The 26242-nt window shown below is 37.7% G+C and overlaps 1 protein-coding gene across 2 annotated transcripts in view; it reads left to right on the top strand.

Annotated features, from left to right (window-relative positions):
- Positions 1–26242, top strand: part of LOC148819530 (homeodomain-interacting protein kinase 3-like) — a 59022-nt gene that overhangs the window by 15125 nt on the left and 17655 nt on the right. For both annotated transcript variants that reach the window (XM_088934600.1, XM_088934599.1), the window contains exon 3: positions 24769–24892. In XM_088934600.1, coding sequence (XP_088790726.1) covers positions 24769–24892 — 124 coding nt within the window. The remainder of the gene's footprint in view (positions 1–24768; positions 24893–26242) is intronic.

Raw genomic sequence — 26242 nt, 5'->3', positions numbered from 1 at the left:
TTGAAGTTGCATTGGAGCTTGCTAAGTTGGTTTACTTTTGCTCCATTTTGAAAGCATTTATTTTCATGTTTAGAAGACTGTACAGCAGGTATGTTATAAAACTGATACAATTATAAAATTCTTAACATAAAAAAATAAAATGGTACATGAAATGTCCCTAAGGTGAATACACTCTGATACTTTAAATGATTTGTAATTGAGATATCCAACAAGGTTTAATGCCATGGTCTTGTATTACTAAAATCCTTGGTGTGCTGGTGTGGGTGTTTTCAAATTGGTCACCTTGAAATCTTTCCATTTTAGCAAATGAAGCCATAATAAGCCTTTTAGAATGTTCTAGGAATATCACCTGAGCACGGAAAGAGGCTGTTCATGTGCTATATGGTTTTTAAAATACTGTTTGAAATACGCAGTTGACATTTGTTTTAATCGAATGATTAAAGTAACCTCCTTCATCCGCTCAAAGTTATATAAGGAACAATAGAGCTGTCCCTCCCTGGTCAGGTCCTTTTCCCTAGTTCTAATGCATGTGCATTTGCTCATTCTAAAAGGAGGTAGGTTGCCATAGCTCATGTTATAGCTGTTAAATGTAGGAACTATAGAAACCTTTTGCTTGGATTGTTTTTCCTGCCTTTGTATGCATTGTCGGTGGAAAGTAGACACTGCCGCCCAGCCCAGCTTTATCATGACAAAGCCAATGTTCTGTTCACTTCCTTAAAAGAGGTTTGAGATCAGTGTGTTGTCACTGGATATTACTGCTGCCCAACCTAGCTTTAACATGACAAAGCCGGTGTTCTGCCCCCATCCACGAAAGAGGATTGAAAACCAATGCTGTGATCGGGAGTGTGACAAGTACATATTTCGTCTGAGCTGCGTAATAAACCTCTGTATCCTAATTTATTTAAAAAAAAAGGTAACTGAATTACTGAATAGTTTTTCTTCTCTTGCAGTGGTGGAGGAAATTAAAGTCCCGGGCATTCAGTTTTTGAAATGATTGAGATTGCAAAGTAAATCTGAAGTTGGCTTCTGGTTAAGCAGGGTTTTATGGATAGTTCCATGACTGAATTCAGCTGTAATATTTTATGGGGAAACTTGTGTAATTATTTGTTTAAGTATTTTAAGTGTTGAGGTCAAATATAAGTGTGTATTCCCACTGCCAGTAGGCAGATTGTTACTTTAGGATGTTATATTATTAAACGCTTTTTTAAAGCTGCCTGACGCCACATAGGAACTTGAAATATATGTGGTTGTCTTCTTGTACAAAGACAAAGAGGGGACATTTACACAGCTGAATTTTCGTTCAGGCTTTCCCCTTCAGTTTTCTGTGCAATTCCCAGTTTCTGAGGTAGCAGTGGTAGGGCTAAAGATTCAAATGACATGTGCTACGTGCTATTAAAAGACACTGTGCTGCCAAGTTTAACTGCAGCACTGCATGTGTTGGATGACGGATCAGCTATAAGTGTCCTTTTGGGGAAAAAAGGCTTTATTTCGTCCTTCTCACGTTTGTGTTCACAGTATAAGCTGACCCTAACCACAAAGGCCAGATTGTTATCACTAAATTTGTTCTCCGTAACACTTGCTTCTGGCATGGAAAATACAAAATAGCCTAAGATGGTTCCTCTTGATGGCTGGAAATTTTAAGTATAGGGTGTAGTCACTTTTACATGGGTTTTACTGCCCTGAAACAAATGTGGAGTACTGTTTTATTCCCACTATTGTCTATACCACTCATATATTGTGGTTTAGGATACTGTACACTGTGGGGCCCAAAATAACAAGAACTCAGTCTTCTAAGAAAACGCCTAGATGTTCTTTGGTAATTAACATGAAAGTGACTTTTAGCGTTTAGCTAGAATTATGAGTTTAACACTCTCCACTGAGCTTTGTTCTGTTTTTGGACAGGACATAAGGAACATTTACTTATACAAATCCTAAAATGCCACAGATCTCCAGTATGTCATTTTCTGAAGATGTGGAGAAAATGAAGTCATGCGCCAAAATGTTTTTATTTATGCCTTTGATTAACATGTCCTCTTCATTTTCCCTGAAAAACATGCTGGCGGGTGTGCATGTGTTTGCCCTGCGATGAACTGCTATCATGCCCTATCTGCCTTGTACCCTGTGCTTCTGTAGTTTATTTTAATGCCTCCTCAGTAGATGAAACTAAACCAGCAGGAATTTACGGTTGCCTTTTTTTCATCCAGAAAGACAACCACTATTCTTTTTTTTTCCCCCTACTTTAATAGCTATGCTGCTTCCAAATGTAATGACTGTAAACCAGAAACATCTTCCTGTTTCCTGAGCGGTGATGCACAAGGCAAAGATTTGGGAAGTCAGCCCTGGGAAGGGAAGATGTTGCTGCATAAGAAAATGTCCAGCATTCCATAGGGCCCTGCATACCCCTGCTGTCTATATGACACAATATGATACGGAGCTGCTGCTGCCTGTCTGGTTAGTGCATTGCCCAAACATACTGGGGGTTTGCTTAAAATAGCCAATGGGAGGTGGTCAGAGCTTGTTGACTACTATAGATGGTGAAGCTGTCTGGCTGTTGGAGTGAAGTAAGGCAGAACTAAATGCTAGTGGGGTCATTTTCTTGTTCAAGGTCAGCATGTTCCAATGTCAGCTGTTTTTCGTGTTTGCTTTTACAGAGGGGAATATGTGCTGTATGATGTAGTGGAAAGCTCTGTTATCAGGTTCCGGTTGAAGAATTTGCATGCACTTCTGAAGGTCTAGCAAACACCTTTTGTCTTTTTATATTTTAGCTATTCATTACCTAGGTGTGTTATTTTGTATTTGTGTTTTCTGTTGGTCAAGTGACTGACCCGTGCCAAAATGATTATGGAGAAATCCCAAACGTCTCAGTCCCATCATATGTCATATTTACAAAGATTTTACGCTGGAAGTATTTTGAAATGTCATCATTGATTTGATTATTATTGAAGCTTTTTATTGCTTTTATTCCATTCCATATAAGAATGACTTTGTATCTCGGTAACATTTTATTTAAAATAATAGGACTGTCCTTGAAATATTTCATGTATAATTAAATGTGCTGTGGTTTCAAGTCCAGAAAGCACAGAATTAGCAGTAAAGGGTATTTTGTTTTTTCATAGGTATTACGTAGTCAAGTGTACAGGATGATTGATAAGACACTAACCACTATTTTTCTTTTGAAACTGTGAATGAGCTATAAACTAACATGTTCCCTTTCAGAAGTGTTTTAGTTCAGCAACTTGCATAAATGAATTAACGAATGTTTGTAAAAAATGTGGCACTTCAAAGATTGTAAGAAATATTTACAATATATATTATATGCTATATACAGAAATGTAGCAATGTGTCTGTGCACTGACAGGTTGTGAATTCTTTAATATTCATAAAACTCTTCATGGTTACAAAATTGAAAATACACAAAAAAAGCAGACAAATCACATGCAGGAAAGATCATTTTAAAAAGCTAGAGTTTGTCACTTAGTCATGTGGTATTGGCTCTTATGGACTGACTTCTGTCTGTTGTCCATATGGTTAGTGTCCAGCAACCTAAAGACGGTGAATAAGTGGCGTTCTGGTTGTTGCTGGATGTACTGTATGGGATGGTCAAAAATTAAAAATAGAGCTCTCTTGACAGCATTGTGCTTAAAAATGGTCGCCTCTAGCATTGTTCATCATTTCTTCCCAATTTTATAGAATGTAGAGTCACTTATGGTCAGCCTATATTTAGCCTGGTAAATTCTAATGATGTCTTTTCCTTTGTTGACATCTTATTTGTCTAGTAGGGTTCTAATGCATGTGGAAATTTTAAGTGCTTTTTGGCACCGAAAAGAAAATTCCAGAATCCTTGGAGAATTAAAAAAAAACATCCCACTTGTGTGTGTTATTGCAGTTGCTGATTTACTCAAAAAAAAAGACCCAGAGCTTTTACTCATTCATGCATGAGGCCCAAGAGAAAACAGGAAGGAAGCAAAAGGAAGTGAGCAACAAAAAAGTTTGTCCGAGCTCTTCTGTATAATGTTACATTGTGGTTTTCTTCACCTTTTAGGAAATGGTTCACGTGTGAGTGATTTATTCATGACTGTTAATAATTGATACAGCTCTGCGCTGGCTGCAGTATTGTTTTCAGGTTTCTGAGCGACAGCCCTCAGAGTGGAGTGTTTATAGTCAAGGTGGTCAAAAGGCTGGCAGAAGGGGTGAATGGTCTTTTACTCCTTGTTGACCGGTTAACAATTTGTGGGCACATGCCTGTGGCCTCTCTATTCCTAGTGACGTCATAAAGGCTTGCTGACACATAAAGGTATGACTGACGTCATAAAGACTTGCTGACACATTTCTGATTCATCGGTTTTCATATTACACAAATCATAATGCCATTCACAATTTTGTCCCTGTAAATGGTTCACTTGAGAAGGCTACAAGGGGATTTTAGAAAAGCACTTGATTTCCTGAGGAGGTCAGCCCTGAGCACTGCTAAGGATCAGTGAAACAAGGACTTCAGGACACACTTGGGAATGACGTTAACATGAATTCAGGACTTAAAAGGAGTTATTTCTTCATGCAAAGGGTTATGAGGGGTGTGGAACAATTTGCCCAGCCATATTGCTGAAGTAGATTCTTGGATTCCCAGGAGTCTTTTATAAAATGTCTGGATGATATTCTTAGATCAAGAAGTTACTAGCAATGTTTTGTAACACTTTTGGTGTTCAACCTTTAAGGTAATCAGGTAAAATGGCAGTCATTTATCATATAGCTGAGGGTCATGGAACATGTAGTCCATTGTTCAGTACAGTTCTTGCACACTTTCAACAAGATAAGCAAGGATTTAGCACATGACAAATCTCATTCGGTTTGATATTTACATAGTAGAAGATATTGTTGGTGGGAGATATTGTTTTAGTGTAAGGATTTTTTGGGGGCAAAATAGTATAATAATTTAAGAAACTGCAATTTAACGATTCAGTTTATTAATCGCAAGTTTATTTATCAACTAGTATGGATGTTTAAGATTTCCTCTAGGCTTAGTTTTCATTTGCTTGTGAAATACCACAGTTTTATTTGTTATCCACTGTGGATACAAACAAAGAATAAACAAAGACAAATATAATCGGTACCCTAGATTATAAATTCATATTATCTATTCCTCAAGACAGCCAGGTATTTCTCTAATTTAAAGGATGTTAGGAATGCTAAAACTAATCTTCTTTTCTATGCATATCTGACATGTCTCCTTTTACCCCCTGATTAAAAACATGCTGGTTCTGATCCCAGTACTGGAAAGCAACATTAAGTAGAAAATGAAGAAAGATCAGCAGTGGTACAATTTCAAACATGAAAAATGTCTTATTGAAAATTGTTGCACTATAAAAATCTGCCCAGTCTTGATTCCACTAATCATTTTCAGTAAATGCAGTGCATAAATCCAAGTCAGGTTAGGGTGTTGCCTAACCTTTGTCAAACAAAAGGGTGGTGATTCTGTCTTTAAACAAGAAACAAAAAATATTCTAGCATCTCTGTGGAATGAGTTGGAGAGTGTGGAGAAGAACAGAATTTGAATGAAAAGTAACTGCCAGATGGCCTTGATGGGACAGTGTTCTAGTTGGAGACAAGTGTTGCATTAGCACAGAGTGAGAAAGCACAGCCATACTGTATGAAGCATAAACAGGAACAGTTGCACTTCATTCTTGAGCTGCATGGATCCGCCAGAGATTAAAGTAAATGGATCCCAATCACTGTCACGTACTTGGCTGCAAGGTTGTATGTAAATGTGTGCTACAGTAGTGGAGTGTTATTGTATAATTATATTAATGATTTCATATTGCTGTAAGAGATTTTTTGTTTGATCAGTAGGTGTGCCTGTATTTGTATTAAGCTTGTTTTAAGGGTTGGGATCAAATCTTTTAAACTGGACAAAGATTTCCTTTAGCGTTCCAGCCATTATTGTAAGGAGCAGAAAATTCTGTCCAAATAACTTTGGTGTGTAGTTCTTAAATTGCAGGCTTCCTGTTCCCTTATAAACTGGAAATGGTGATGGCTGCTGATTGTCTCAGCTTGGGGTTTTCCAGTAAGTGGGTGGAACAGCAGCTTTTGTACAAAACCCTGGTTGGATCTTAATTTTGAACAGATGTGTTGAAATTTTTTTAAGTGTTGCCCTCTACAGCCAACATTTTGCTACCACATTGAACGCAAACTTGCTAAAATAGTATCCAATATGGAAATGTAAAATCATAGGCTAGGCCTTGGGTATATTATCTGGCCACATCTTTTACTACTATTGAACAGGGCTGTGCCTTGTATTTTAAACCAGATCATTTTCCAGGGCCAACGACGATTTTTATTGTGGCTTCTCCAACCCTACCCCGCTTCCTCCTCCAAAAAAAGACTTTTTGGGAAATGATGCTCGGGTAAAATGCAATATGTGAGCTGTAAAAAGCCCAAAATATTTTCCTTCGACTTAGTGAGAATAATGTTGAGAAGTGTAGATTATGCATTTGTGGGAAATTCTTCATCAGAAGAGCAGAAGACCGTCTCGTGCAGATTCAGTTTTTATTGAGTTCAATAATTGCAGTATAGCGTCTTGGGGCTGCCCCACAGGACAGACACTGCAAGGGGTTCCCAACTCATATATAATAAGGGCTCAGAAAGAAGAATATTTTCATATTTTGTGCCTGTCCTGTTCTTTGGTATGTAATTGTATATTATGGAATCTTTGTTACTTTAAACCTGCCTTTATTTCTGTTTAGTAGATGTACCTTAGTGCTCTGTTTATTTTGCTATATTTTAGGTGTTAATCAGAATCTAAGTGACTTTTAAAGCTGTCTAATTATTATACCTCTATATGTAGCTTAGTTGATGATGAGTTTTACAAAACAGTAGCTTGAGTTTCAGCTCTTCAGCTTTGAGGTGCAAGAGAACTGGAACAGAAAAACAGCAATGGCAAGATAAGCTTTCAACATCCTTATTGTGTTTCAGCCCAGTTCAGTAAATGTGTAAATTAAAATCCCCCTAAACTTTACCTTAAAACTGAAAGATTCCAGGATTATTGATCTTTAGAACACAAGCTTTCTAGTGAAATTGAGGTGTAAGATGCAGGAAAATGATTTCTGAGAGTTTAAAAGATTGTCACTACTTTTTACATTGCTGTTGGCTGATGTGCTCTGTTCTAGAAACCCAGATCTACTGTTCCTATCTGATTTTGTTTGTGCCAGACTGATCAATCACCATGCTGTTTACTGGTATTCCCACAAATTATGCAGTACGTTATACATTTGTATACCCTTCGAGTTGGAAGATAATTATCAACATACCCCCAGCACTAAAGACCATCTTGACTCTTGTGATTCACGAATCACCATTCCAAAATAGTGGTAGAACTTTTGTGACAAGTTGGAATCGTTGGGACACTTCTTTACATTCATCACAGGCCTGTGTACCCCTTATTCCTACAAGGGGGGAGTCTCTAGGCCCAGTAGCTGTACTAACTCAAATTATTTTTCTTTTCTTGGAGTAATTTTGAAAAATACTTCTGAATATTTTGTTGAATCGCAGGGTCCCATTTTACAGTCATTGGTTACATCAAGGCAGGAACCCTCAAATGATTTTAAATTATGACTCGTATACTTAGGTTATACTAGAAATATAAAGATGCTCATTAAATTCTATTTTTTACTTTATAGTAAGGCAGTGCAAGTGACCTGTGTTAAGGCTATGTAGATTCATATAGCATTATGGATGGACTTCAGTAACATTTTTGTTTTGTTCAATTAAAAAAGGTTATCCTGAAATTGTATAGATTTTCAAAACAAAATGAACTGCCATTATGAAATTTTCCTAAAGTATGTAGATTCTTCATTGGAAATGAATTTAAAAGACTGCCATTTAAATTAGGAAATTCGGCTGTTTCAAGCTGGGTGAGCATGAGAGTTAATGGCCTTGCTTGTATTACTCATGTTCAACCAGGATAGCAATTCTAGGTCCTTAAAACTGCAACCTTCAGCATGATGCTGCATTGTAGTCTCAAAAAGCAACGGTCTCTGGCCAGTCTGTATCTAGCTACCAGCTAGCTAGATACAGAATGAGCACCTTGTTTTAAAAGGGCAGTTTACACCTTTCCAGACAGATACTGACGCCTTTTGATAGCTGACATAATACAGATGCATTTTTGTTCCACTTGAGGCCTGTGCTCTTGATGTTTATTATTACTGAGGAGCAAGTGGTATTCACTGCAGGCTTTGAATTGCAGGATTTGTGTGGACAGTAAGTTGAAAAAACTCTTGCACTGTTCATCTTAATTAGTTAAATAACACGTCTGGGTAGAACTACTGAGAACTGCCTCTTTTGTAGGCTTAGTTTTCTGTACTGTGTTGGGGTGTTCGGTTACAGAAGCACATTGCACACCACATCAAGCTGAAAGAATTAAGGTCTTAAAGCCGTTATGCTCTGTAATAATGAGCAAGTAATGAAATAAGTTTGGCACTCCCCAAGCACAAAACTGCATGTTTACTGTGAATGGAGGTCATTCCCTTTTCCTATTTAGCTTACGTGCGTTTTTGTTTTGTCCTGTTATTTCTCTACAATTCAGCATTTTCATCTGCATTTGGCACATGTTTCAGGCCCGTGCTGTCAGTGGAGTGAAACTGTGTAGCCCCCCAGTGTGTAGCCAGCTCTGTGGCCTGTAAATAATTTAGATTGCAGCTTGGTTGTATGGATTACATTTCTAGCTGGGGAAGAGGGCTGGGGTTGACATTCTTTGGTGTTGGAGGGTACTACCAAGATGTCTAAGGGGCATAAAACTGAAGTTTTCAAATTAAAATTGGAACATTTGTGGGGTTTTGGGAAAGATGATTTAAGTTTGTCAGTGTTTAAAATGAGGTCTGTTACACTTGGTTTAAGAAATGTATGCCTTTTGGAAATATTTCTAGAACTGCATCAATTTTTTTTCTTGACTTAAATGTTGTGATGTGGATTAAAATAGTGTATGAATTACTGTAATGTTATCTCAGTGTGATTTAAATCTATGGTGTTTTACTGACACCACACTTGAGAGATTTTTTTCTTGTATTAACCTAACATTCAACATTACAGGGTGTATACAAAGGAGTTACACATTCCTTTCCAAATCAATCCTTTTACTTATGACAATAGTGGGTGTACTCTCTCCTATTGTTGACTGAACAGTAAAAAAATAATAATTTAGACATGGTATAAAGACACTTCTTCTCTTTGAGAAGAGTGACCATTTTATATCCATTTCCCAGGGGTCTTAAGAAGTTGTTCATGCTTACTGTACACAAGCGTTGCATATTTAGGCCATGGCCGTGTCCCCAGAAGCACCCGTTGAGGGGAAAACCCTGCGACACACCTGGATATTTCAGGGAAATAATTTTTGTGCACACCAGTCCTTTAAATAGAGGAGAAGGGTATGTTAGCTAAATGGGTAAATCTTGATCTTGAAAGTAAAGTTCCATGCCTCGTGTTTGAGACACAAAATGATCTGTTTTGGAGTAAAACATTTGTTTGCCAACAGCTGTTAAATAGTGGAAAGAGAGGGTAGAGGCAATTTGGAAGGAAAGATGTACAGTCTGTTCCTGAACTCTGGTGCTGACTCCAACCCTCGTCCCTCCCAATTCTAACTTTGAAAATAGTCTTTCTCAGCTGCTGGCTTTGATCCGACAAGTTTATGACTCTTGTTTGCTACTTTCGGTATTCTGATATTGTCAGTATTTTATTCACCATATCTTAGGTACACAGGTGAAAATTATGACACAGTAGCAGACAATCCAATGGCATTGTGCATGTTTTTGGAACTCTAGTTCTATACAGCATATATCAGCATACTGGTTTTTCACTAATGCATAGATTACATTTTACTTGAACATACTGTTCTACATTCTAATCAAACAAAGTCTCGCCCACTTTGTACTTCACAACATTAGCATCGCCCTGTGTTTATTAGTCTTTTTTGTATTTGAATAGAAGTATGGACTCTTATTTTTATTTGTAACATACAAGCAATCTCCTGGTACTCCTTTCAGGCTGGGCCGTCACTGGTTAGATCCGGCTGTAAAACAAGCTCGTGTTTTTCAGTCCTAAAACTGGCAACATGGCTCTTTTGCCGTGCAGTTTGGTCATTTACAGGAACTGATTTTTTAAACTCGCTGTACCTTAACTGAGAAATCAACGTGCACATCCTGTGGTGGAATAACCCTTCACCAGAGAAGCAGTGGTGTGAATGCTGCCGCATTGGACATGCACATTCATGCTAAAGTTTGATATATAGAAATTGACCATACACCACAGTGCTATTGGTTTGTGTAAATGATTAATCTGACATCGGCCTTAGTGAAGCATTTTTTTGCAAGTGCTTCATGATTTGAACTTGCATGTGTACACTCAAACACCAATTCTGGCAGGTCCACAAGGTAGTTGCATTATTGCACTGTCCTACAGACCTGACTGAACACTATCAAGCTATCTTGGAATAGCAGGTGTAGAAATACTGAGGTGCGTGAACTATAGAACAGCAATGGTGACATCGTTGTCTTTGATCAGTTGATTCCCATTGGTTGTAGTTCTTTCACAATGTGGTGACATGGCTATTTTCAGCTTCTTCATCCTTGAGAGTAAGGCTACTGAGTCTGTGCTGTTTCTTCTGGATGGCTGTGTCAAGGAGAGGAGCATTCCTATGTGGCTGACTTACACACTTCTTGATAAGATTTATAGTTTTTGTAGTCTGAGCACATGGACAAATCTTATATATCTTGTATATGGACAGTTTCTAAATCAAAAGTCTGTGAAATCCTCAAATCAGTACCAGTACCAGATTTCATTAAGGATAATTCTCTCGCAGTTTGATTTTTGTAGCATTTTATGCATTTTTAATGCCTAAAAACTTTTTTCCCCAAATTTCATATGCGCATACAATGCTGTCTGATTTTTCTGTTTTATTTCTTAATCGTCACACCTTGTTGTTGGTGAGATTTAAAATAGAAGAACACTGTTGTTGTGTTAGTGTATACTGGCTTCAGCAGGCTGTCATAAACACATGCTCACTTAAAAAGAAACGGAACTAGAGCTGAGTGGTACAGGACAAAGTATATGAAACCCCATCAAGATTTTGCTGTTTTATATTTCTAAAATGTGTATGTTCAGACTCTGGATAACAGCCTTGAGTGGACAGTATAGTATATATTTTGAAGGGTGGTTAGTGATACACATGGTATTTGGTTTTTAAAATAATTAACCTTTTTTCAGCAGGGAGTATAATTAACTTTGTTTCAGGAGATGAAAAGACATTTTTATAAAAAGGTGCTTGAATATAAAACCAAAGAGGTCTCATCAGTCAGTCTTGAACTTAACAGCTACAGAGTGACTGAAATATTGTATTGTGTTCTGTTCAGCCACATCACCACATGTAACACAGTGGGGAGTTTTCTGTAACTTTCCAGAATGAAGCAATAAAGTTAGAGATTAGATTCAGAATCAGTGAAGAGATTAAGTTACATAGAATCAGGGAAGCTCATTCTAAGCAGAAATGCTTGTCAATTACTATCACGCAAAGCTCTGGTCTGAGACCCAAACTACAAGGAACTGCAAAGGTTTATAGGAACTTTGGAAAAGAATAAGGAAAGATGTTTGGGAACACTGCTGAGTTGTTGACATTTTTCAACAGAATGCTTCCGAGTCCTTTGAAAAAGGACAGTATAGACAGTAGTGGACAGGATCTTTAGAAACAGGAGTGGAATGCAATCCTTCCTTAAGACTTTGTCCTTTTTTCTCTTGTTAGTGTTGGAATAAATGAAATGGTTAGACAACCTAAGGATTGCTTTATTCTTTTCACCAGTCAGAATATCCTGTGTTTTAAACTTAGAATAAATTAACATATTTTGGGAAATCTAAAATGACTTAAATTTTATTCCCCTTAAATCAGTCTGTGTTCCACTGCTGTGCTCAGCAATTTGAATCTATTTGTGGGTTTAAACTGTCATTGCTGTGTTGCTGGGCATGCTCCGAGTATTGAGTGCCCTTGCAGAATTGTATGGCCAGTATATTTTAATCACAGTATTTTTAGCAAGGCATAATGCATAATGATTTCCAGCTTAGCCAAGGCATGGTGTAGCCCGTTTTCATCACTGTAGTGATAAACAACACGCAAGCAGGCTGGAGCAACGCTAAAAGATGGGTGGAGATTTCCTCAGGGGTCAAGAGATATCCACACATTCTTCATTACAGAACAGTTGCAAATGCTTTTTTTGCCCTTGGTTATAACCAGTCATCCGCATTTCCCAGATAACATAGCTGTTCCTGCTCTGCTTAATTCCACTTAGTAAGGCGAGACAGTTTTAAGACCTTGTTGATAGTTTTGTCTGCTAGCTCTCCTGCTCTTTTATTTTGAACAATATAATTTACTAGACGTTTTGATGTGTTCAACACTCCATCTCATGGAGTATAATTTTTTTTTAATTTTTATATACATAAAACATGTTATGTAAGGAGCTGACTTCTCCAGCATTTAGAGCTGTTGGTGTCAGGTCTTCATTGGTTAGTTTTGCATATGTGGTGGTCTTTTTGCCACAAAATGAAGATGGAAATGTATTTTTGCAATTATCTATTGCTTAAGTCTGTGTTGTCTGGTTGTATTTATGGTATGTGAAAATGTAACTTTAAATTCTTTAATTAGCAAACTTTTTCACAGAGAAACAAAAAGTACATTTGCAGAAATGAGACTGTCTGAATTGTGAACAAGCCAATACATACTAGAGAACCCAATGATTATTGAAGTTGTGTTTTATTACTTTAAAAATATAATTTTCTATGCAGTTATGAACTGTTTATAAACATGATAGATGTTGGATGTGGTGCTTTGAAATGGTTAAGAAAATATTGTTTTGATCGACCCAGAAAACAGAGGAGTGCTTGTTATTCCAGATGAATCTTTAAAGGCCTTTTTTAATGCTAAAGTTTTTCCATTGCCTGGAGTGTTCTTGTGAATCATTTGAAATGGTTCAGTTTTCAGAGCCAAAGGATTTTCCCTCTCAAGTTTTCCATATGATATATAAGAGATTTAGCTAGCTTTTACCTGCTTGAAATGCAAGAGGGTGAGCAGAATGTTTGACATTTGCTTTTTACAGTAATTGGTTCTTTCACGAATGTGTATTTTAAAAACTGTTCATGCCCATACAACAACCAAAGACTTGTTCTTGCATACCATGTACTGAAATTGTTTTCGGTGACGTTAATGGGAATGAGCTTCCTTTCTTATTGATCTCAGCCTTGCACACAGACCCCTTATATTGTTTAAAGTAGTTTTTCTTTTTTTTAAAAATTGCATGTCTCCATTCCTATCAGATTTTTTCACACTTCAAAAAGATATTTCCTTTAATTGTGAAATAAAAAGGTGAGTTGCCCAGTTTACTGTGCCTGAAACATAATACGAAAGCCAGTATGTCTGCCTTATTTATATTTTAAGTTTGGAGGCCAGTCTTGATGTGTTAAAGGGAACAATGGATGTGCAAAAGAAGAGTAAAGCATGTTGACTTTTTAAATTGTTACAGCAAAAAGTTGACTGATAGGGTTGATCTTTGAATTAAGTATAGTAGCTGGTTTTCTTCTAGAATAAAGTCTGTATAGGTTAATCGTTAACTCTTTCTGACAATTTAGGATCGCATGCTGAATCTTTCCACATGATAAGAGGCCCAGTAATTCAAGCATAAAAGTCAAGCATCCCTCTGAGAGAGCCAGGATCGCTTATGATAAGAGTCATGTTTTTGCCACTCTTAGGCAATGTAATTGGCTGGATTTTTCTGTAATGAATGGCCTGAGGCGATGATGTTATTATGGGTGCTTGTAAGTGCCTGTTAGTCCTGACTTTGATGTATTGACTGTGCCACAAAGAAGGTTAATAACATTAGGGAGCATTCCTTTTTTGGAGTCAAGAGATCTGCATGCAGTGGTATGTAAAGTAACTGCTCTGTTGTTCGTACAGTGGGGGTTCAGATCCTCTAAACTGCATCTGTCATAAATCTATTTATCTCAGTATCTAGGATGCTAAATGCATTTAGTTTTATGCTCAACCACTGCACATGCAGCATTAAATTGCTGTTTAAACTCTGTGTACATTTCATGTAGATCTCTTTAACATTTCCTGATCTCTGAGATTTTGTTTATTCTACAGCTTTTTAAAGCATGAACAGTTTAGTAATTTACATCACTCATAGTTTATGTTGTGAAAGTGCTTTATAGAATATCTTATCACATTAAATATCCACAGTCCGCTTGGTTTATCCATCTTTATAGCTTGCAGAGTGAAGTTTTAGAGTGTGCTTTAATGTTTCCAGGCTAATTTATTGTAAGTTCAGTATATCAAGCCACAGAATAAAGGGACTGTCTGAAGCAACCATTTTCCTATGCCCTTTTCAATGTAATTGTTTACTAGCATATTAAAAAAACACACAACTCTGGAACTTGTATATAAACTAAATTGCAGTCAGGGACATGGTGCGGTTCTGCTAGTGCTGTTGCTTTGGAGCTGGTGGAGTTTGCATGCTCTTCCCACAGTCCGGAGACATGCTTTCTGGGTTAGTGTCCCTGGATTGTCCCCTGCATGTGAGACAGTCACAGACCTTTTCTGGCTTCCATATCTAGCAGCAGACCTAAATCACATTGGTGTCCAGAAGACATGAGGTGTGCATGACCTTAATTGCAATAAAGTTTGCCAATGACAAAATTAGGAAGGGTAGTACCTGATTTCCAGCTTCGCAGTCACCTGACAATGGAACACTAGTACTAATAGCAAATATTAACTTGCCAGTTTCACCAGAATTTTCTGTTGACCATACCTCAGTCTGTTTGCACTTTGGTTTCACAGATAATTAGCTAAACATGGCAATTTTGTACAAAAAAAGTGAATGGGAGGGTCTGACGGATTTTTAACTTTCCTCTCACTGCCTATAAGTTTTGGTGATTAGAAAACTATTCCTCGCAGCAGAAAGGAGTTACATCACTCCAACTGAACCCTTGATAGGTTTAGGAGATTTCTTGCCAATTAAAAGGACTGGACATACTTGCCATGCAAATTTGGTAAAATGTGTTATCACCTGGGACAGCACTCCTTTCTTACTGAGGGTTTTGTTACATGTATGTAAGCATGTTATGGTTTGTGTAAAAATCCCATTAATTAATAAACAGACTTACACGGGATCCTGTTGAAGCTCAGTCACATCTGGCATTGCCTATGAAGTCTGAACGACCAATATCTTAAACATTTGAAACAACTCTATGATGTTCCTTAAGGTAATGGTCAAATGCATTACTGTTTAATGGTAAATTTGTACATAGGGAGTTTTCTTTGTTACACTGGCTAGCTGTACTCCCCGTCTTTATTACATGAAATATATTAATATTGGCCACATTGTAAAGTCACCTTATTGAACAGTTTTGTGAACGTATACAGGTGGAGATCTATGATGGGTATTCTGCAGTTCAATGATTAAAAAGCGCTTTAAAAGCACTAGCTAAATCATAATGTAGTCAACAGTCTTTCAGCATTCTGCCTATTTCCACATTTTCAGCTGCTAGTATTTTACACAGAAACAGAATGTTTCTTTAGTCATGGATTCAAATGCTTCGTCCTGCAATTGATTTAATAACACTCAACCCCTTCTATGGTGTATTTGATATCAAAGTTCAACAGTAAAAGCATAAATATTGAAGTTATGGTAAAAGACCAACTTCAGAACATTGGGTAACTTTAAATATCTCTTAAATTAAGCTCTCTCTTCTGTGTTGCCACTGTCACTTTGTTCTGCTGCTTTCTCCTATGACTAAAGAAAGTATAATTACAAATAATAAAGCTGGGGTTGGGGTATGTTAACTGTGGACTCAGCCAGAATGTCAGTTCCAATCTATGACTTCGCTGCATTATGGCAAAACTCAGCCAATCGTGTACTGCATGTGCAAAGTCATGGTTTGGAACTGGCAGTCTCAAGCCGTGCTGTATATGTTGTAATGTAGTCAGAAATGTATGCTGATGACCCACTATGAAACCTTTATAAACCCAAGTGCTCAATATACATATATATACTATATATACTTTTTTTTGGTAACATGTTTTGTGACTGCAGTTCAAAACGTACAGACCCAACATAGGAATATATTTCATGATAAGCAGTCAGATAATCATTATTCACTCAATGTGAATAAAAATTATATATATATTTGGTGTACATATGGATCTGTATGCCAAATATAACTCTTCATTCTGTTCTGGAGCTAGGTGAATAGTTGGGAGCTATGAACCAGTGGTTACCAAACCTTTGTCCTGCAATACTGTGTCTGCTAATTTATCAATAGTTCTAATTGGTACCTTAAAGTGATCAGCTTTTTTTGGTTCAACTGTTTCCACGGTGTGTCCTGCATTAGAAAAATTCCCTACTGCAAGTGTCTCTTAGTCTCTCCTGACCTAGCCAACTGTTATTCCTAAGTAGCAGCTATTAATAGGTGATTTTCTTATGATGAACAGGCACAAGTGGTGATGACAATGTATCAGGCACTCCCCCAATTGCTTTTTTCCCCTCATCTGTAGGGCTCCGATTGATAACATGTCAGCATGAAGCAAGCTGGGAAACTCAGAAATCTGTTTGAGGATCGGTGCAATTTACAAATACCGTTCATTGTTTTAACAGCTGAAAGCAAATATAGCATTAGTAAAAAAAAATCAATCAGTGACACCCCAGGAGCAGAGATGGAAAGCAGTCCTATAGGAAGCGAACATTTGTCATTAATTTGGGTCCCTATTTTACTATGAGTCTGTTACTTAACAGTAACAGTCTGTTACTTAACTGTAACTAACACATTGTGAATGCTCAAGTGGAAGTAAGTTGCAAGCCTGGGAGAAATCCTACATCAAATCTTCTGAAGGGAGTGATTTGGTTCCAAAGAATTTGCTGTTCAGTAACTTTTTAGTAAGGTTTATGTAGTGTGTTGTCTGTGTGGAGTTTGCATGTTCTCCCCAGTTTTGTGGATTCTCTCTGGTTGCCTCTGTTTCCTCCCACAGTCCAAAGACATACTGGTACATTAAATACCCTATTGAAAAATTGTCCCTTGTGTGAGTGTGCGCTTCTGTTATGTATGTACAAATAACATTTCCAAAAGTTGATTTTGGTTGATTTAAAGTTGCACATGCAATTAACATTTAATTTGTTTATCTTCTGTCCAATAAGATTTGCTCTGAGTCCATTTAGATTTAATGATGTTTGAATGTTGTTTTTATTTAAATAGATGAAGTGGTTCAGGGATGTGAAAATAACACACAGATCACAAGAGTAATGTTAGTGTATCTAGTCCTTTAAATACACTGGTCTCTTGTCACATCTTCTATAGTTTGCTTTATAAACTGTCAAATGATGATGGGCTCAATAGACTGTGAAGAATGCCATATGTGTTCTAGTAAACGTTTAAGGTTCCATAATTATGAGCACTTGAAACCAATTGACTGACTGCTGACTAGCTGGAGGTCAGTAATCTAGCTTCCTAGAAGAGCCACTTTTTTGTCTGTTATGTCATGTCTCTGTGGATGAATGTTGATACTATGTTTGTTTTACCTCACCTGCTTTTAGAATAAATGAGCTTAAAGGCAACAAACCAGGTAAGTTTGGGTACCTTGTGAGAATTTGACTGAAATAATATTCATTTACAGCCTTACAACTTGGTGTGAACCTTGCACTGTATGTTAATGAAGTTGCAAAATTTACCTCCAGTAAAAACAACAGTGGTGTTATTTTAGGTAAATTTATTTTTTACTTGTATTGCAATCATACAGTGCAGTACTACACAGTCCCATTTAGAAGTCTGCTTTCCTTTTGGAAGTAAGCAAAACGTCCTCTGCAAGGCTAATGTTTTTAATATAGGGAGTAATCACTCGCAAGGTTGCAGAGTGCTACACTGCATCAGTAAATTGTAGCTGCACGGCACAGGCCTGTTCTGGAAAAAGAGGCCTACTGTGGAGGGCTTTATTCTGTGCTATGAATGGCATGCTGTCTTCTCAGGGTGTGGAGCCTGTTGGAGAAAAATACACAGGCCACATGTCAGTGTAGGTCCCAGCCTGCATTTGGGAGCTTTATTTGTAAAACTTTAATAACCTGCACAAGTATAAAGTTTAGAATTGAGCATCTTGAATGTTTTCAGTCCTTCCATACTTATATCCATGTAACTCAAGCCTTTGGTGTTCTGCTGGGAGTCATAAGCTGTGAAAAGAGAACTGCTGGCTAGTTTTGTTGTCATCTCCAAATCCCTTTCAGTGACAAGGGCAAAAAAGTTAAGACCTTTAAATAGTCTGGTGCTGTGGGTGCTTGACTTCTGGTTTGTGCAAGAAATATTTTTTTGCGTGTGAAATTCAACTGAAGCTGACAGCCTAGGAAAACAGCTTACCATCAGTGTTCGGTTTATTCCTTGCTGAAAAGAGAAGAAAGAAAACGCAATGTTTCGGCCGTGGAGCCTTCTTCAGGTGTGAGCTCAATTTCCAACTTTCCATTTAAAAGATACTCCTGCTTCAATTATTGATATTTTGAGGCGAAGCTCATCAGCACGTTTTTTTATGTTACCTAGTGTGCATTGCATAAACAAAGCACTCATCATATTTATTCTCTATGAAGCGTTACTCTGAAGTAGAGATGTGCCGAGTGGTCATTTAAATAATCGCACATGAACTAGATAATTGATTTTGGTTCATTGCTTCAGTTAGTAACGTTAAAAACAACAATAGCAACCCGAGTACACTCTAGCTGGTCTATAAAATTAAGTCTCTAGAGCTGATCTGATAGTTTTATTTTTTAATTTTCTCTGTCTGAATAGCAAGTGATAGCTCACTCATTCAACATGAGAGTTTACTGTATCTTCTGTGGTTGATTCAGAAAATGCTTTCTTACATAGCTCTTGAAATGGATAGCTGTGCAGTATGCAAAAATAATTTACCTTAGGCCATTTATGTGCCATAGTTTTGAAAGTCAATTATAACACTTCTGTTTGTATCTTTGGCCCACTTAGCTTTATTTTGACATTTTATTCTAATGATTTTGTGAAGTTGTGTACTTTTTTGACAGACCCTACAGGCTCTTGTTCTTTCTACATGTAGTTTTTAACTATAATTTTTAAAAGTTTTTGAAAGTTCACAATTGTCTGTGTAACATTTATTAACTGCTGAAACGCACATTAGAACTCTGTCTTGTCATCGGGTGACAAGTTCTGGGCATATAAATAACTATGGAGCAAACTTTTACACTTTCGTTGTGTTGTAAAAATGCTTCAAAACTGCTTTCAACATTAATGGTGAAGGTAAGTACCACATATGACCCTAAAATTAAAATGTTTATTTTTTCAACTGCGCATTGGTAAATTTCTTATCTGGAAATACAAGCAGGGTGCATTTATTTTTTGAGTGTTGTCATCATCATGGAGCAGAAATAGCAGGCACGTGCATGTGGTTCAGACGTTTGAAGAGGGACTCTTCTTGAAACTTGAAAATGAAAATGTCTCAACCTGAGTAACTGCGTTAATGTTGGTATATTTACTCTTCATGTTACAACCATTATGGCCACTAACAGCAGTACGACTGGGCTTAGTTAAGGGCATTTTTTCATCTCTTTTCCTAAGTAGCATACACAAGGTGGTTTAACTATAGAAGCATGTCTATAGGTTTTCAGATGTACGTTTGTGGAACAGATGTTTTATGTCCTTTTATGTATTCAACAAATGTTTCTCTGACGATTTTAGTTCTGGTTCTGGGAATTTGGTGTCATTTTGTTCAGAATCTCAAAATGGTTTACTAGACATTTGCTCAATTCAACTCTAATCATGCAATATAAAGAATAATAGAGCTAGTATATATACATCTGTGCTAACCTTGGTTATATTACATATATATATATTAATGTTTTGGTTAAGTTAAGCTAAATGGTTTATTTTTGTTTCGTTCTCTAGCGTAAAGAATGTTTTAAAAAGGTTGCATTTTCTGTCATTTTAACATGACATCCCTGGCTTATCAGTGACCATTAATGTCAGCACTTGCTATCCTGTTTTTTACACTCCTGTTTTTACTGAGTCACTCTTTGTGTAATACAAAACTTAAGGAAGAATTATTCTCTATATAGAATCCACATATTCTCTAAGCAGAAATAACAGCTTCAGTTAACACCTTTTGCATTGAGTTTTCACACCCTTCTTTCTTCAGTACTACAAAATCTGCTTGAAGAGATAAGATGAGCAGGTTCTGGGCGTAGTTCATTCACAAATAGTGACTTCCTTAGTGACTACAAATAGAAAGGAGGCAAAACATGCATTATGGATTTATTTTAAGTGGCCTAAGCAGTAATATTAGGTTCAATTAATCCTGGAAGAAACCGTTAGTAGCAAGAAATCAGAACTGATATGTATAAGTACGTTGTTAAGACTTATTTCAGGCTTGGGTTGGACACAGTAGCTGGGGTGCTCTTGTTTTGACTTGTGACTCATCCCAGCTTGAAAATTCTCTGTGAGAAAATTGGAACTGGTCTCTACTGCATGTTGGGAACATGTTGTCAGTCCATTTGTGGAGTGGCCAGCTGATGTTGGTTTGAAATACGACCCCTTTCAGTTTATTTGACCAGTTCCCTTTCCCCTGAGGTGCTTGTTTCCTGTCAGTTAACTCCTGTTGATTTTTGTTTTCCTGGTGGTTGTTGTTGGCGTGTTAGCTCATAATAACAGATACAAACAAGAGGAGTCCCTATCAGCCTGTTTGGTTGTTAATTGATCAAGGATCTGATCCAGCTGTCTCTTGAAAGAAGTTAGGGTATCATTTTCAAGAAAGGGGGCTGGATAACTTGTTCCAGACTCCCACAGCCCTTTGAGCATAGAAGTGCCTCCTGTTCTCAGTTTTAAATGCGCTGCCAAATATTTTCCACTTGTGTCCTCTGGTTCATATTTCCCTGTTTGTTCTGAAAAAGTCTTCTGGGCTGACATGGTCAAAGCCTTTGAAGATTTTGAAAAGTTGGATCAGCTCCCCTCGTAACCTTCTCTGTTGAAAATTTATAAAAAAGGTTCTGTTCTTTCAGCCTGTCAGTGTAGGATATTCCCTCAAGCCACAGAATGGATCTGGTCACTATTCTTTAAATGGCTGCCAAAACACCAAGATCTGTTCAGTCAGTATTAGTTGTCCTGGAGGATTTCCTAGGTTTTGTTTTGAGATGTGTAGCCTGTGCTGCTGCTGCAGCCTTCCTCTCCCCTGAGGAGGATGATAAGTGGGCCAGCAGGCCATGAACACAGGAGCCATAGAAGCCAGCAGTTTCTTTAGTAACAATTTTTTTTTTCAATTTCAGTAACTTTAATGACAGTTGGGAAGAAAGCAAATTTCTTTCTTATGTTTAAGCATTGAAATGCTCTAAGCGTTGGAGATTTCTAAAGACGCTTTTAAAAATGTGCCTCTCCCTGTAACTTATAAGCAGATGATAGTTGGTGGCTCTTTGTTGAGAAGTGAAATAATTGGATCTTGCCTAGTGTGCTGGTGTGCGAATAAAAATAAAAACCCACTCTCTCCAGTATGTTTATAAAATGTCCCTCTTTAGAAGTTTCAGAAAGAAAGGAGAAGGGTAAAAATGAAATTCTACATTTGTTGCCGTTTTGAATACCTTTTCAACTGAAGACCAAGTTGTGTAGACAAGCTGAGCATGGTGTGTGTCGTGTGAATATTGCATCATAGAAAATGATTTTGTATTGTTCAACACAGGGTGTGTTCCCATACTGTTTATGCTTGCCTTGAAATCTGAATGTTTATGGGCACTTTATCTGGCCTTCACTTAGTAGACAGACAGATGCCTTTTAATCATTAATATAAAACAAGTGGAAGGCCTCTCTGTCTCTTCTGTCTTTTGCTTGTAAGTGAGTAGTATGGTTGAAGGTGTTTGTCATCAAGTGTAGCACAGCATGTTCCACTTATTCCTGGAATGTCTGTTTTTTTGTCTGAGAGATCAAACTTTTCTGTTTGGAGCAGTATTAAATTACTTTTTTTAAGTACCAGGCATTAAGAATTCTTAACTAAGAAAATAAGAATGGAATAAAGCTAGAGGATTTGTCTGTGTTCTCTGTAGACAGGCATCTTTGATAGGATGTTTTGGGATTATAATAACCTATTACAGTAATTGAATTGTGCCGTTCTTTATATCATTGTTAAATGTAATATGACTAAAACCTTACAGATTCATGACGTGCTGAATGTCACATGCACCATGATGCGAGGAGGATCATCTGAATCTGATATTACATTTAATCTTTTTTTGATTGCTCAGTTGTTGCTAAAATTATGATTAACCCTAGGACATTTTGGCTAGTAGCTTAAAATGTTTTCTCATTTAAAAGCATAATGTTTTTATGTATTTTTACGTTTTATAGGTCTTTCAATGTTCGGGCATTTCAATTTTATGGCCCTCTAGTGATGAAAGAGTTGATTGTATATGCAGACTCCTGTTGACATCCATGAAAGGCCAATTTGTTTATGCAGAATTATTACAGAATGGTGTGTTAGAAAGAGAATGTCTCCTTGGTGTCACAACAGAAAAACCTGAAAAGCCAGTTTAGAACTCGAGTCACTAGCTTTGTAATAATGGCTTAGATATTGTGTTCTGTGTGAAAGATTTATGCTTGCGTTACGCAAAACCACTTACGTAGTTAAGAGAACAGCAGGACATTTTTTTTCAAGACAGCAGTTAAAAAAGCTGTGGTTTTACTTTTTGGAATTTGAGTAAATCGTTTTATATAGTTGTGTGCCAGTTCTATTTTATTTATCCTCTTGATTTGCCAATGACTTTTGTTTTTCACTGTCATCTCACGGCTGCCAACTATGTAACCGCACACGGGGGAAGGAGGGAGAACGGACAGACTCCGGCCATCTGGCCTCCTTTGATCCCCTCATCCTTTAACAGGTCTCAGGCTCAGCCTGGTGCTGGAGCCTCCATACTGATTGGAGGAGAGGCATCTGCCTCACTGAAAGCACGTCAATGCCTTGAGATGCCCGGGAAAAGGCAGGGATCACTGTGTTGCCTGGAGCAAGGACAGCCCTGGCCAGCTAATCCCACACTGGACGTTAGTGGCTCTCAGGCAGTTGTGTGCTACAGCCTGGGGATTCCCTGTCACAGTCGGCTAGCATCGGTGTGAGGGCACGAACCTGTGGCGCCACACAGAAGCAGTTTGCCAAAACAAAATTGATTAATTTTGGTAAAGAACCGATACGACAGCCTGTTAATTCTGCATCTTTGTTATGGATGTAGGGCTTCCTGTTGAAGCCCTGTGTCATTGCTTATGCTGGCATCTTAAATTCCCAGAAACGATTCCTTGCAAAACCAGTACTGAGCTGCAGGGTTCAGAAGGTATTTTTGAAGACTGAATTTTTATAACTCCAAAGTTGTAAGCTATGTAGTTGCAGTGCACGAGTATTCTCATCTGTGCAGGAAATGAACTGCACACATAGAAGGTAGTTGGAGCCCTGTTTTTAAAATGTCTTCAGCTGTTGAGCGTTTATTCTGGGCTCCGTCTGCACCATAGTAATAGATTAGAGAGTTTCCACATTTCTACCTCTTTCATTCCAGATTTCTCATAGCAGACTGGCAGAGACCACAGGGACAGGGAGGGCTTCAGTTTCTGCTTTTCTGCTCTCCATCTGTTTTACTTCAGGCTTCTCGTTTCAAGGGTTTCCTTTTTTCTGTGCTCCCAGGGTTAGCTGTATCTTCAAGAAGAGTACAATCCAAGTTGATTTGATGCAGTCTTTAATGTAATGGCTGTTGGGGAAGCTGTCTGTTCAGTCCTTTTGTAAAGCAGGTCTCATCTTTAGAAACAACTGAAGTAATGTTTGTTACTTGTTTGCAAACAGTCCCAAAGAAACATGTGCGAAGAGCTAAACATAAATGATTGCCTCTCTGTTAGCAACATTAAGTGTTGGCCAAGGCTAAATTTTTTAGTTGATTATGAAAATACAAATGCAAATAAGGCATGGGTGTAATTTTGAAATGTGTGTAATGTGTAGGTTTTAAAAAACTATATAGAGAGAAAAGGTACAAAGGTAAAGATTTTCTTTAAAAACAAATTAGTCAAGTTGGTTGTTTAGAGATTACTGATGAAAAGCTAATCGGCCTCTACATGTTCTGTACTACAGTGCTTCTCAATGGGATCAGTACGGTGTTACATTTATCCTCTGCTAAGCACCGGATGTTTCATAAGTTAACAAAGTAGCCTTTATGTAAACTACGGATCCAGGTGGCACTGAAATTAAGATTTTTTTTTAGAAAATAAAATTTGTAATGAAGGATAGTCTTCTAAGACTTTGTTTTTATGTAGTTCCAAACTCAAAAATATCTTGAAAATGCATGTCCACTCTACTGTGAAGGCTTCTGTACTTCATGATACTGAAGGAAAATTTATAGTTCTGTAAGCAGTCTGTTTTTAAAGAAACAATGACTTAAATGCTAAAATTGGCCATTTGTGGTTTCTTTCTATTTTGTGCCTTAAATAATCAGAGCCGAGGGTGTTGTGGTGCACTGTAGAAAGGTTTCATCTTTTTAAGCAAAGCGTAAATACTAAGCACAACACCCCATCCAGTGAAGGCGGATACACTGTTGAAGTAAATGCAAGGAAATGAAATTAGGGCTTCTGTATATGTACTTGAATTTAAGTTGACTATTTCAGTTGTGTGGATGCCATGTCGTGCTTTTGTCCTAAATTAATGAATGAAATGGTCCTTTTTTTTCCCTTTTGCAGAGCGCCAGAGATTATTTTGGGGTTGCCGTTTTGTGAAGCCATAGACATGTGGTCTCTGGGCTGTGTGATTGCAGAGCTGTTTCTTGGATGGCCACTGTACCCTGGAGCTCTGGAGTATGATCAGGTAACAATCCACTTACTGTTAATCATTACACGTTTACCACCCTGTGACGGATGACAATGTGGTTCCTCTTTTCTCCAAAGTTACAGAAGCTTGTTAAATCGGCAGCTGTTCTCCAGACACATTAATTCTGCCTACTGCTGTTCCCCTAGAGCAACAATTTAGAGTACTTTAGTTCACCTGAGGCAAACCCTGTTGTTTCCCAGCAGAGCTATGATTTGGATTGCTACAGAATAGAGTTCTTTTGACCTGCTTGCTTTAAACATTTTGGAATAAAACCATCAAAAAACTTCTACTGGCTCCTCCTTGCCTTTCTTTATTCCCCATATCTGGTCAAAGATCTGTCTCCACTTTGTTCTGTACAGAGGAATGTACTTTCCCACTGAAACAATGGACAGAAATTGGCAGTCACTGTCAGTTATGTATTTTAACGTAAAAGCAGTGCTTAGCAGTTCTTCGGTAAGCTTAAAATAACACCAGTCCATGGGGTGATTTTGGATCGTCTGCACCTCTTCTGCTGTGTTGTAGAAAAGAGAGCACATTTCCAGGAGCAGTTTATTCTGTTCCTATGGGCCTTGTGGGCGGGCTGGGGGTAGAGAAGACTGACGGTAGCAGTGCTAGATTAATGCCGTTACCCTTCAAAGATATTTAAGAGTTTCCCTGAAGGAGGTGATCTTTGAAAGGTTTATAAAAGGTGTTGACAGTGGAGGGAGACAGCCTTTTCCCTACTGTTTTAGAATAGTGAAGCTCAGAGCGAGGTATTTCATGTTTGTTTTGACTACAACTTCGGTTGTACCTAGCATCGGCTTAGCGCTAATATACTAACGTGTTCCAACATATCAATACCAGATGCAGTATAATATAACAGAAGCTTGTCTGCAGCTACTACCTTGCAACTGTCTTGAATGATTTTTAACTTTGGGTGGTTTTATGGTCCTTCTGAGTTAAAAAACTTAAAACAACTGATCAAAACAGTTTTGGTACACTTTGCACTTAAGTATTTGCACTGGAAGATAACTGGCACTGACTTTTTTGTTTTTGAAGAGATGCCTTTGATTTTACAGCTATAATTAACTGAATTGCTCTTGAAAACCCACAGAACCTTCAGAAAACAATAAAAGTGTCTTTAAAGGGCTTTCGCTGTTAATTTAAAAGTCACGGTTTGCTGGAAAATGTTGTTTGCAGTGCCCTTGCGTATGGTGTGCAGATGCAGTGTGGAATACAGTGCTGATGAGCACATCATGCACTGCCCGAGATTAGCTGAGCTTCAAGCTTATTGTCCCTCTAATAGTGCAAGAGCTGCATGTCTGTCTGGATGGGCAGCGTTTGCTCTAATCTGACAGGCAGCTGCTA

Source organism: Atractosteus spatula, chromosome 16 (genome assembly GCF_055471065.1).
Source record: "Atractosteus spatula isolate fAtrSpa1 chromosome 16, fAtrSpa1.hap1, whole genome shotgun sequence".
Classification (NCBI taxonomy): Eukaryota; Metazoa; Chordata; class Actinopteri; order Semionotiformes; family Lepisosteidae; genus Atractosteus; species Atractosteus spatula.
The sequence above is the reverse complement of the archived record's forward strand: the minus strand, read 5'-3'. Positions and strand labels throughout refer to the sequence as shown.